The sequence below is a fragment of the Taurulus bubalis genome, assembly GCF_910589615.1.
Source record: "Taurulus bubalis genome assembly, chromosome: 7".
NCBI classification, from domain to species: domain Eukaryota; kingdom Metazoa; phylum Chordata; class Actinopteri; order Perciformes; family Cottidae; genus Taurulus; species Taurulus bubalis.
In genome coordinates, this window is record NC_136595.1 from 13,090,590 (window position 1) to 13,105,008 (window position 14,419).

Below are 14,419 nucleotides of genomic sequence, written 5' to 3' on the forward strand. Positions count from 1 at the left end.
AGAATGAGAGATGAGCAGTCAAGGGAGAGCAGAAGAGGATAATACATGACCCAAGGTCAATCACCTCTGGAACAGCAGGCTCTCGTCGTATGAGCTGTCCGCATACTAACCGAGATACAGGGTTCACTGTGTGGACACAGGCACTGACGTCTACCATTTAATGAAATGATAACAGGTCATATACTATAAATGCAAATGTTTGGAGGAGGGGCTTCAGGGTACTGAGCCATGAAAACTACATAAGCATTTTGGTTTCAACCAAAAACTGATACAGAACAAGCTTCTTGTTTGGCTGAGAGACATATTATTCGTTAAACGTTTTTTGAGCCAAAGTACAGAAAGAAATCAATCAGTTTAGATAGTATTTGTGCTAATTTACCCAGGTTTTGAGATATCCTATTAGGATTATATTAAATGTGTGGTGCTGACAACATTTCTATTAAAACCATATTTCTTTCCACAAACAATATCCATATTACTCTGAATAATCAACAGAAAGTATTTCCACTGAAAATCTGTCCAGAATAATCCAGATTATCCAGAAAAAACTGGGTCACAGATTCTGGAAAGAGTTGTTGTCAAATGGCTCCAATGGACAGAATGTGACCCAAATCATACTTGTCAAATAATCCTTAACAGTAAGAACACAAGTGTTGCCAATTGTAGAAAAAAGTGCATTATGTTGCTATTTTGCTCCTTCAATCAGGGAGAAAAATATGAACAAACACAAAGCTTTGTTTGATCAAGTCAAGGAGAGACACCAAACAGAAAAGAGACAATAGCAAGCAGCTTTGTGGAGCTGAAAAGCACGAGAGTGTCTCTGATGAAGATCTACAGACAGATACTGTACACACACATCAGATATCAAGAACTAGTTCAAGAGAAACAATCAACACATCCAGTGTAGAGCAAACAGTGGGGGTATTTTACTCATAGAAAGGCCGTTTCCATGTGACCAACACCTTACATAACACACCAGAAGATGCATCACTTAGAGCCTCGTCTGTTTAACCTGTGGCTATGAAGTGTTGACACAGGTATAAAAAAAGAGTTTGCACTATGTCAATATCATGAAAATGTTGTACGGTCCTCTATGTACTAATTTGTACGTATGACTGACAATGAACCTGACAACCTGAGTAGGCTACACTGCTTTCCTTGTGTCCTCGTTCCACAAAATTACTACGTAATTAAACTCCTCTCAGCAAATTTGTACCATAAAGAATGTAAACTGTATCTGTGTGACGTGGGTTTGTAACTGCCCCACCCCTTTTGGAGAATAGCAGCACATCCTGAGTCTATTAGCTCCGATGGGAGAAGAGAACGTAAACACAGATAATGACCGATTCTTTCATTCCTGTCACCAAAGTAAAAATTGGACCCTTTTTTCACAAGCCACATATCTTCCAAGCTTTCTGACATTTTCAGACAGACAAGCCTCAGAAATACTGTCTTGCGATACCTGGCAAAGTAACGTTCACAAAGGCCCTAATTAAATTATTTCCACAATGCTAAATAGGACTGTTAGCTGTATAAATATCTAATCTTGACAACACATAAACATAATGCCTCTGGCCACAGCTGTTGCCTACACTCATACTACTATGATTTCATTGCAAAAAGGAAGTAAAACCATAACACATCATCACTGGATTTCCTCTTTGATCTACAATTGAGTTAAAGACATTTCAAAGACAGCTCTTGAAGGGAGAGACCCCTAAAACAAATGAACCTCAACCTTTTTGATTTAAAGAAGAAAACCAATTCAACAACTTTCTCTACAACATCCTGTGCACTAAAACCTTCCATTAACAAGAATAAGAGTCTACAGCCACGCTAGCTGTTCTGTGAGGCTGTACTGAGCTAATTGTTAACAACAACTTGCAAACATGGTCAACATCCCAATGCTAACATGCTGGTGTTTAGCAGGTGTGGTGGTGTAGAGTAGGGTTTAAGACCCAATGTGTGAAACCAGCATTCAAGGCCATAGATGAGTTGTGAATGGAGTAATACCAGAGTTTTCATGCATGGGTATGTGACGCAGGTCAGGTCATGTCTGTTCTTTGTTTGCACGTCATGCCAAAGGAACTCATTTGTCCCCAGAGAAAGATGGATAAACAAAAGCCTGCAGGGGTGTTTCTAAACACCTGACGGATTGTGTACAGCTGTTTGAGTGTGTGTGAGTGAGGAAGTCGCTGTTGTCACAGTGGCCTGTTTCCTCATTAGTGTCACAATTCTGCCTAGCATGGACTTCCTTCCATGGACAGAAAGGTGTCTGTGTGACAAGAAAACACAAACACACTTTCTCACACTTGATCCCTTTACGTTCAGTAAACCAGTGACATAAACACTGAGACTTATTAGCTACCAACATGGAGGGAAAACAGGACCAAGGATCTGTTTCTCAATACTTGGACACCTGGAAGGTGAAGAAGAGAGCGAGAAAGAGAGAAGGTTATGGAGGTCGAGCATTGCTTTGACCAGAATAGAGTTGGGGCTGGAAGAAAAGGAGGGAGTTGCTGTCATGGCAACTGCTTATGTTGGCATTTGGTGGACATGCACAGCAGAGTGTAAGGTGAGAGACAGAGTGATAGGTTGGCAGATACTGTATCTGTGACATTTAACTGGTAGCCCTGCCAGAATATCTCGGATTAAACAGATGCCATATCAAGACCACAAGGCTGGAAGGGGTCCAGCATTACCTCACTCAGCGAGGATGGTTTGATGCCCCTCGGGGAATGTTGATGTTACTGTTCCTGACATGGGATTCCAGAGTTTCAATGAAAGCATTAGTAAATTCCTATCAGTCCAATCCTAGAAGATTCATTTGGTAAACAGCTTCCAGATGGCAGTTCCCATGGTTGCCAACATTTCACTGACTTTTCCTGTCTGTTTTTAACTGCTGTATGATACAACCACATTCCAGCAATGCCATATAGTATGCATTACATGCTTAAAAAACAGGCATAACAGCTCATATATGTGCCATATTGAACAAATAAAGTACACACTCAACGTCAGACTATTTCTCTTGAAAATGAATATTAAGTGAGTAGGTTAAAGCATCTATATGAAGTTCAAAAGACTCACAGACCATATTATACACAGAGGTTTTTAACATGCATTGCTTTTGAAAATGTGCATACATAAACACTTGTGTTACTGAGATGAATACACTGGTCACTCTGGCAGATATTTATCTCTATTTGCATTTGGTGGACTGGGTCAGAGAGAATCCCCAGACAGGTGCACCGCTCTGGAGGATGTATTGCCACTGGAGCCTTTGGCTTTCGCTGGCTGTGTCACATGACAACCTACTATGAGATCCTGGTGAATAAATGTCTGCATAGACACAGCCTTTGTGCTTGCGTGTTTAGTATGTGGTGCAAAATCAAATACAGAAGCAGTGGTGCTGCATATTCTTATATATTGCATTCTCTGAGGCGATGCATATGTTTCCTAATGCATACAGTGATGATCAACACATGTCATGTATATGTTTTTACCAAAAACGAAATACTCTGACTGACACCACGCAGTCCCTCAATGAACTCTGCAGAGTGCATTGGTTATAAAGAACAAAAGATTCTGAATGACAATCAAACATTGATTTAGTTTTTGCCTCCAGCGGTTTTATGCAGAGGTTTTAGTGCAAATTGCACATGTCTATGCTTTCAAGAAACAATAAAGCATGACCATACACAACTGTTATCATTTCGGACATACAATGGCCATACAGCACCTGCTTGTATCGTTGTAGTATTGTTATTATGTATTCTTTTATAAAATATTATATTTGAGTAGTTTGTACATTTTGTGGAATAAGCTATTCAATGTATTTGCATTCTGTAAAACCACTGTGTTTGCCATGGTCAACTGTTCATGACTACCCTTTTTTGTGCAAAATGTATTTCACAATAGACAAATAATATCTGTATTAGCCGACACATATATACATTGTTTCCCTAAAACAGAGCATACAGATCATCTCAACACCATTATAATTCTATTTTGAAAGCCACTGCAACAAATTATTTTAAAAAGTCTTCCAAATTCAAGCACTTTGGAAGCCAAGTGGTTACTGACATGATAAACTGACACTGTAAACGCTAACAACAGGTGAACTTTTGTATCGAGAGAAGTCACAGAGACAATATGTTTGTTTTCTTGCTTTAGATCCTCCGGGTCCTCATCTCTAGCCCTCTTTCCCGTTTCCCCTGCACCACGTCTTCTCAGGCTCGGCCTTGCTTAGTCTTCCTCCCTTCTCAAGACAGACCTTGTGTCTCCTGCCCTCTCACCTCATCACTCCTCATCTCCTCCTTTCATCCCTCCTCCAGTTCTGTCTCTCTTTTCCTCCTTGCCGTGACCTCCTTATTGCATTCCTGCACGCACTGAGCCTCTGTTTGGTGCAAGGAGCGCAGGGTTGTCTAAGACTTTGCATTGAATAACATTCATAATGAGATTGATGAGGTACTTTTCATTAATTTCCCTGTGCTCTGCTCTCTGTAACCTCCTGGCACAGATGAGACAAATCTTATAACTGTTTCTGTGACTTGATGGAGTTATACAAGAAAGAAGATTTGTCTTGTTCCTAACTGTGAGCGCAGAACAGCAAGCAGGAATTTTGGATAGTTTAGTCAATGTTATGCAGCTGAGAATGGGCGGTGGAGGATAACACGTTTATAGCTTCAAAGATGAAGGTAACAGCTTTGTTACGACTGGGTTTGCAGCTGATGAAAAATGTAGCCATTTATGTTGTATTTTCTTATCTGGTTCTTTACTGGGAACTAAAAACAAAGCTCACAATATTAGTTAAGAATCCTCTTGAACAAAAGGTAAAAGTCTGAATACCAACCAATAAAATTAACCCTTCACTGGTTGACTCCAGCAAACTCTCAGATAGGTCTCATGAGGACATATTTCCCTTTAAAGTGTCTATAATAATAATAATAATGCAATGTATTTGTACAGCAATCAAAGGTACTCAAAGGCATATCGTACAATGTGACATTTAAAGCATGCTGTAACATGGCTAAGAGTCTAGAGCCATACTAGCAGATCTGTTAAGCTGTACTTTGGCACAGCTGTGAGATAAATGCCAACATAAGCATAACTACATGCTCACAGTGACAATGCTTACATACTTATGTTTAACAGGTATAATGTTTGCCATGTTCCCCATCTTAGTGGGTCGTTTCACTTTGAGACATTTCACTCAAAAGTATAGATATCAATCATGTGTTGGTGCCGTGGGAAAAGTCAGTGGCTCCCCAAAGTCATCAGGATCACCTCTGAGAACCACAAATGTACAACTCAGAGGATATATAACATATTTTGACCTGGTAATGCCAGAAGAAAGGTTAGGGAAACAAAGTCAGTAGGATGTATCATCTGGAACTAAATATGTGATACTCCTTCTGTGCAAACAACTAACTTTCAAAGAATGTATTACCAAATTTAGCAGCAGCACTATTTCTATCCACTCTTTTTATAACAAGATTTGACCAGCTAGTCCAGTAAGAATGTCCTGGTCATATGAAGACAAAGAGAGAAGCGTTCATAGGACCAAACTGCCCCCCTCTCCGCCTGTGTGTGTACCATATACAGCAAACTTATGTGCATTGTTGTGTTTTTACTCACAACCCACAATTGTTTTGTTTTTTGCACAACAGTTCCTCATTGTCCAAATATCTTTTACCTATACAGTTAACACAGACTTATTGTTTAGTGTTGACCAAACACCAGTTCCCAACTTTGAAATAACATGCTAGGCTTCTTTTTGGGAAAATGTCATGCTCCCCTCATATGAAAACACCAACACAATGGAAAGGCACAATGGGAATTAAAAAGTCAACTTGTTGACACCTTTCGACGCTACCAAGCAGCCAACCGCATACACACACACACAGTGCGTATGTGAAAAAGGTCGGGAGGGTTCAAGAACCCTTCGCCTCACATGTATCCTGTATGACAGCATTTCAGCACAGAGGTCGACTCGACCAGGAAGTCAGGTCGTACCTTTGTGCGGTTCTCACAGCTGAATGTCGCAGACATGGGACAGAATATTTCCTGGCTGTGTTATGACACCATGACACAAAACAGCTGCTTTAGTTCATTGGCTCTCTGTTACGTGGGATTTCTTTCGCCACATGTTAAAGCAGATCTCACTAACCTGTTTGTGATCGTGACGTGATATTGGCTCTATAATAACAATAACCAGAGTGATGAAAGATACTAAAGATGAGGACTAAATGTTGAGGAAGTCTGAAACTTGCATGATTTGTCGCCAATATAAGTTCCAGGTGATATCAAATAAAAAGATATATAGCCATATCTGAACTTGATTTATATGTGTCATCTCCACCTTTATCCTGTGATAATAAAGGTATTATATAGTAGTATAAAGCACAGTATTTTTCACACTCAGTATGATATAGAGTATGTGTGGTGTGAAAGGCACAACTAAATCATGAAAATAACACTTTAAGCTGCGCATGGTAACTTTTATAAAAATGTTCATCACATTTGCTCAAACTCACTATATCCTGACAGTAAAGCACATGAGACAGATTATCTGTGGAAAAAAACGAATCAGGATCCTCTTTTTGGTGCTTCATATGGCATTAACAAGATCTCACTGTGCCCGAAGGAAAACAGCCAATTAGAGCGGAGGAGTCTCTAATGCAGACTCAGTTACTGATTGTGAATGCCGACCAAACTCTCAAACAAGGAGATGCTGATCAAATATGAATTATATATGTTCATCTGTAAAATGAGAAAGTTTGAGTCCTAGCCGGTGGGCATAACTTCAGACTACACCAGAGACATACAGATGGTCTGTCCCAATGCAGCCCACCTGCAACTGAGAACATCTGATCTGGACGACAGTACAGTGTGTACTTTGTGCTGTAATGCTGTGACAGTGTCTGTGTCTAATACATTGTGATTGTGCAGCACTGGAGCAGGTATTTACGTATTATATCATTGTATCAGCATGTGCATTTTTTGCAGCTTGTTGGCACAGACAATAGGCCTTTGTCTCACTGCATCCTATTTTTCTCCTGTAGTCTGACACATAGATTCACACACACAAACGCACACACGCACACCCGCACACACGCACCTCATCTCCACACAGTTGCTCCTGGCTTCCGTCAAGTTACAACAGTTTAGAGACAGCAAAACAGGAACAATATGATCTTCACTTCCTGCCTCACACTTCCTGCCCTCGCCCTCCTCGCCCTCCTCCTCCTCCAGTGACGATACAGAGAGAGAGAAGGAGACAAACAGATGAATCAAAAGGAAAGATAAAATCTTAAGAGGGGAAAAAGACAGCTGGCCGTTGCTGGGAATGAATAAGATAGAGAGGATAGGTGGCAGAGGGAGAGCGAGAGTCTCAGGCCGAATCCTGCAGACCACAAAGACATCAAGACCAAAACAGTGGGGAGACTCTGTTGTGGGCAAGCAGTGAGTGCACACCACCAAATTACAAGCATTTGATACAAAGTATTTATCAGTGAAATCCTGCTTTCAGTGAAAGTAATTAGAGTACAAAATGGTACAGTAATATTTTAAAGGACAACACTGGTGCAACTTTATCTTATTATTATTATCAACAAATCCCCTTAAGAGACCAAAAACAACAATCAAGGAAACTTATTGACGGTTTAAAAGAAAATCACTTTCATTGTAATACATGTATTAGTGAAGACCTTATTTGCCCTTACAAGGAAATGTCATATTGCACGCTATGAAGCTGGTTTATCACATATACGCACACACACACACACACACACACACACACACACACACACACACACACACACACACACACACACACACACACTCACTCAGAGCACCTGATGAGCTGCGGTTCTGAACAAGGAAGCGAAAACTCAGTCCATCTGCTTTGACAGGAAGTCAACATAAGCCACATACAGGCATGCTGACGTCAATCAGAGCCACAGGAACACCTCCCCACACCACACACACACACACACACACACACACACACACACACACACACACACACACACACGGCTGTCAGTGATGCATATAAGCCAGGATAAACACTCATTTGAATCATACACCTCATCAATCCAAAATTGCTAAATGTCAAAGTTAAAATACCATTACACACTGAAATACTCTCTTGCACACGACAATGTTTCAATATATGCTCATACTCACCACAAACACACAGACACACACACATATAAAATACCAAGTAACTTGTTGCTTCCTTATCAAAAAAAACTACATTTCGAGCAAACAAGAATTTGATCCGTAAAGTTTGTTTTGTGTGATTCTTTGATAAATTCAGCACTAAACTTGGTAATGAAAACATTGTTATCACAGGCCGAGGCTTAAGTTTCACTAGTTCTTCTTTGATGTCACATCTGACAAAAGTTGTTTCATGCAAAGCAAGTTGGTTATTTGATGGTTGACTACGCTCACTGTTCTCAGTTTCATTGTTGCTCAACTCAGTCTCATTTTACACAGCAACATGTCACTGTTTTCAATGTTCTGCCTCGAGAGTGGGAACATCTGCCTACATATGTGAGGTTAAAGGTTGGATACTTTATTGCTTTATCAAAATACGTAACTATATGTTTCATCTATGCCTCTCTGAATCGCCAGACCAACCACAACGTTTTAGCTTTTATGCTTCTGCAAACCACGGAATACTTTGAATGTCGAGGTTTCTCAACCAAAAATACGTTTCATGAATATGATTCATATCAGCCTTGTCTCGTGCTTGCTGAAACACACAAAAAGTGTGTGAAATGATTGGTTATGTTTAGGCACCAAAACTAGTTGGTTTAGAAAAAACATCATGTTTTATGTTAAAATAATACTGTGACAACACAATGTAACAAAATAAATGTAACAACATAAATAATTAACAACTGCCTTAAAGTCAACATTAGTCGTGTTTTTTTAGGGACAAGCACAGCTATCTCCTGGGCTAAAGGCTTGTGTTTGTTTTATTTTATGTCTAATTCAAAACACAAAAATAAAAAAAAACATATTTTGGAAAAACTGTTCACACCAACGGACACGCCAATCCTTTGAACGGACAGCACAGAATTGGATTATAAAGCAAGAGGGATTTCAGATATTTCTTTAGACTTACTGTACTTTTTTCAAGGTGACTGCAGCCACGGATGTACTTATGTGAAGGAGGATAATACAAAAGACAGAGTCTGGGTGTAGTACCATCTTAAATCAAATGGACAAAAACTGTCTGGGTGTCTTCAGTCGAGTGGAGCAGCAGATTCAGGTGAGGGCACTGACTTAAAAATGCATAAAATGTCCTCACTACGATAGTTGAAACTGAAATTGATCTTCACAAATATAGCGATATAAGACCTCTCTCACACACACACACACACACACACACACACACACACACACACACACACACACACACACCAAAGTGTATCTGTGTGTGTGTGTGTGTGTGTGCGTCTGAAGTACCAGTTCAATTGTGTTTGAACATGCTTAATGAGCTTGATGACAGAATAGTCTGGACTACAATGTTAGAGCTGATGACAGATGGCGAAAAAAAGTGAAAGTTGTCACGTACACAAGTTCATGAGCAGAGGACGAGACGGAGGAGAGAGGCAGGGAGGGAAGAGGAGGAGAGAATAATGAGAACAAGGACAAATGGTGGCAGAAGAATGTTGGAGCCAGATATAAACCAGATAAAAATGTTCTTCACACAGCTTCACAGAAGTGAGACACGTAGCAGGATATTCCTCTGAGCCTCTTACCTGGGAGACAAACTCTGGTGATTGGAGGCTGAGTTGCTGCAGGAGACCTCCTGAAAGAAGGAAAGAAAGATATTAGAAAATGTTAAAATGAAATATAAAATGTTTGCTTATTTTTCTTGAAATGGTTCATTCAAATAATAAATAACATGTTCTCACAGAGAGGTAAACGCTTAAAACACATTCAGAACTAATTCAACATTTTGGTATAACAGTTACTCACTTCTTGCACAGAGTTAGATCAGACAATCAATGCCACTTTCATGTCTGCCCCTGTATTTCCCTTCGAACTACTAGATTGAGCAATTTTATTTCAGTTCTTTTCGTTGCAGGTAATGGCCGTGGTAATCTTTGAATAACATAAAAACTTTACTTTTCTGAATTGAGGAAATCTGGAGAGGTGGTTTTGATGTAATTTAATGCAACATTTTGACAGTACAAAATAAGTCTATGTTTTTAAATAAGGATGTACATATACAAGGTGATCCACAAGTTTGAACAATCTTTATTTTTTGTTATCTGCAAAAGAGTCAGGTTTCTGAGAAAGACACTCTGATTAAGGGTAAGAAGTTCCCCCCCATGGGCATCAATCATCATATGACTCATAATGGTGGACATGTATTTTCATATTACTCGCTGACTTAATGTTAGGAATATAGCAAGCAATGTAGAAAGCTTGAAAGTAAGAGCCACATCAAAATTTGACAAAAAAGTTAACCTTGTGCAAAAATACCAAGTTTGAATTCAATTATTTTTGCTAACAGAGGTGTCGCCCCCTGCTGTCTATTATAAAAAATGATTTCAGGCACTTCGGCATTGGTTTCCCTTTTCAGACCCGGAGGTTGCTGCCTGCCTTGAAAGGGACAGACACGACAGACATCTTTTCATCGAACTCCAGGCAAAAGACTGAATAAGCATATTTCCCAAAATGTCTACAATTCCTTTAACTGTGTTCTGTGTCTGTTCAGGGAATTAACATGGGGCGCCCCCACCCACAGAACATACAATGAATCATGAATGAGGTTGAAACAGTTACTTAAGAGAGATCAGACTATAATTATGAGTCATCAGATCATCAGAAGCCTTTTATTAGTTATGTCTTTATGCTATTTTTTATTGTGACGGAGCCTTATGTTAGTTTAAGCAGGCACATTTGTTGTGCCATAGTCCATTATTTCAGTCATGCTGATTACATCCTCGTCCTAGCAGTAACATCCTGTCCAGGATCTGGAAGTCTGGGATGTGTGTGCATTAACATGATGCTTCTGCCCGTATACCTGGGAGCATGCTTTAGTCTCCGCTCTTGTCTATGTGTGGGCGTCAGAGCCGAATGTAGGTCAGACAGGAATGCAGCTATCTGAGTGTCGATAAATCCTGTGAAAGAGGATCTTTCAGCATCTTTAGAAACACACACACACACACACACACACACACACACACGCCTGAAGAATATCAGGAAAGGTGCCCTACATACACATTTCCAGTGCATCTGCAGTCTCACCTCCATCGGGATGTGATGGATTTGCTTTTCTCTGTTTTGTATACTTGTGAACTGAACATGTTTGGGTTTGAAATAACTGACGCACAAAATAAGCAGACGTTGATAATGATCATCATTAGTTGAGGCCTTAGATTAGACTCCTAGAGGTTTTGGACTCTCTATTATGTAATTTCTTTAAACTTACATAATAACAAATAGATATAAACCCTCAAGTGCACTGGTTTGAGAGAAGTTTTTAAGAGCAAACCATGTTGGATCTGAAATTAGAATCCAACTTTTATTTCGGCATTATTGTAATATTAGGTTTAATTCAGTTTGTTATCAAATTCCCACTCTATAAATGTTTAAATCACCACTGATGGAAATCTGTATTCTGTGTGTGTGTGTGTGTGTGTGTGTGTGTGTGTGTGTGTGTGTGTGTGTGTGTGTGTGTGCGCGTGCGTGTGTGTGTGTACTGTGTTTGTTTACTAGACTTCAGCTTCTTCACTATGAGTGCTGGGAACAGCTGTGGTGTCAGATGACATACAGCAGTCTGTTTGAAGCTCAACACCGCTGCCTTGTGGTGACATAGCGGAACTGCAGTCTGCACATTTCTAAATGAGTGATCAGCCCTCGACTTTTTTGGTGATTTTAAAAGCTGTGCTGAGGCTAAATTTGATATTTGATGTATTTCAATTTCTACTGCAGACTGTTTATATTGTTTAAGACTCTTTTTTTATTTTCATTTTGTACTCTGCCACAAGGGAATCTAATAAATGTATCCCAAGAGTGTCTAAGTGGGCTTCAACTTGATTTATAACACTCTTTGGAGGTTCCCAGTACATAATAAAGTATAAAGCTAATGTTTTATTCTCAAGTGGCTGCTCTGAATTTTATAGCCTGCCAGAAGTATTTCCTAATGTTGTAGGAGTCAAAGCAGGTCACTGAAGTAAGTATTTGAGAAGGAAAAAAAGCCACATAAATTCTTTTGAATGTTGGTCTCAAATCATGTGCACTCACTTGCTGGAGGCACACTGGACATTGGTCAGTGCAGTGAAGTTATTCCTCACACTACGAAGGCTTGCCAGAACCTAGAAAAGCAGAGGAAGAGGTTATTATTAGAATATTTTTTTACATAGACAGTGTATAAAACCAATATTAGAAAAATATTTTCTTAACAGTGTGTTTTCATTATGTGTTTTGTGTCTGCTTGCTGCAATACATTTGTAATATATAGAGTTAACCATTGTATAATGAAACATTACATACTCATTTGAACTGTGGACACTGATATTGTTACATTTGCCTAATCAGCGTCAGGCAACTGTGCTTTAACAGTCCACTTTAACCCCACTGCTAAATGAGAATTAGTGTTGATACCAGGCTCCTTTTGGGTTCCAGAGAGTAAGATGTTTACCTGAGCAAAAGGCGTTACAATCAGGTCATCACCATGTCTGAAAACACACACACAAACGAGAAAAATGGTCAGGAGCATCCTCAAATAACAGCATGCACCAAATACCAGGTTATGCTGTTGCATAAAGCTTCTATGCTGAAGTGCTTTGTGCCAACTTGGTCGTGGTTGTTAAAAGCAAAGATGTTCAGTCAGAACAATACGTAAAGACTACCATGACCCAGCCAGCCTCATTACTATAATGAACTGAAAGAGTCCAAAGAGAGAGAGAGAGGAGTATGGGAGGACATTCATGGGTCAGACCAGGAGTCTACTGTTCTCAGAGTGACCTATATTCATAACCTAACACAGCGCAAAATACTGAATTACTCTATTTAAATCATTGGCATGTTATGTAATATCTTGAGTCCCGCCGTGGACTCCTTAAAGCCACCACCACCACTATGTATCAGATCTTCCATGTGTGGGCAAAGCAGCAGTGCAGAAGCAGAGCCTCGCCTTAATAGTCCAGTTTCAGGGGATCTATTAGTGGATATGGAATATAATATGCATAATTATGTGAAGCGTTGTTTTAATGTTATCTTAGAATGAGTCCCATGTTTCTACAGTAGCCCATAATGGACAAACCAAAAGTACTACTTTGTATCTTAGCTTTATTCAACTTGATTTATATTTAGCTCGGGCAGGTGATAATATTGTATTATTGTCAGCAATCTTTGGATTTTAACTTCATTGTCCCGTAAGAGAAAATGTTCTTGCAGCCAAATGAAACCCAGAACACACAGACAACGTTGACCAACCTCTCAACAAGGAAGCTCTACACCTCACTGGTAATGTAGCTTGGGTTGTATTCAGCCTCAACTTAATTATTTTGTGTATATGCCATCTTTTTTCTGTGCATCTTTCTTTGACTCTGGCATGGACTGTACATACTTGTGCTTTGTGTGCATGATGTGTGTTTTATATTTACAGTTCAGAGGCGATGGAGGAGTTTCGTGACATGGACTTGGGTGACAGATCATAGTCGCTGTCAGAGCGGTAGAGGAAAGACTCTCGGCGCTGATTATGACCGGGGAAGTTAGTGTGGAGGACCAGCCCAGAGCCGGGGGAGGCCTGGGGGTCCAGAGGGCTGCAGCTGGCGGACGGGCCATTCTCCACATCAAAACTGAAAACAGATAAACACAGTTTGGTTATTTGTCATCGCAGATAGTTTTTTTGTGTGATGTGAAGCATAGAACAATAAGCAGGAAGAGATGTGTTGTCTTGATAGGAGACGACTGGAGCTTGATTTAAGAATGCTAAGCAACTTAGTGGAGGTTTTCAGGTTGCATTAGACTGATTTATAACTTTGCTATAAAACACTCCTTATCTGCCCTTCAACAAATGATAAAAACAAGTCTTCCTGATCATTTTCTTTCATTATCGAAACCACTTCGATCTTATTAGCTTTAAACAACTGAGCACCGAAAAGAGTAATTTGTTGACGTATACAACACCAACATCCCCTCAAGAGATAAGCTGCAGCCACCGACTCTCACACATGATCATGTGCGGTGGAAACACACATTCATGGATGGACTTGACATGACCGGGAAAGAGAGGGCACGGTGACATGCTAGAGTGCACCCTGTTCATTCACTGATGGACATTAGTTAGAGTTATGCTCCGACATTCATGGGGAGGAGAACGTGAGAGAATGGGGGAAGGAAGAGGAGGATCTCATTAAGACATCATCAAAGAAGAGAAGAGGAG

General features: G+C 39.9%; 1 protein-coding gene across 3 annotated transcripts in view; it reads right to left on the reverse strand.

Annotated features, from left to right (window-relative positions):
• The window catches only part of pde4ba (phosphodiesterase 4B, cAMP-specific a), a gene marked incomplete at its 5' end in the record, with an annotated part of 159,992 nt that overhangs the window by 33,305 nt on the left and 112,268 nt on the right, over positions 1–14,419 (reverse strand). For all 3 annotated transcript variants that reach the window (XM_079221253.1, XM_079221254.1, XM_079221255.1), the window contains 4 exons: positions 9,777–9,826; positions 12,274–12,344; positions 12,671–12,707; positions 13,638–13,832. In XM_079221253.1, the coding sequence (XP_079077379.1) occupies positions 9,777–9,826; positions 12,274–12,344; positions 12,671–12,707; positions 13,638–13,832 (353 nt within the window). The remainder of the gene's footprint in view (positions 1–9,776; positions 9,827–12,273; positions 12,345–12,670; positions 12,708–13,637; positions 13,833–14,419) is intronic.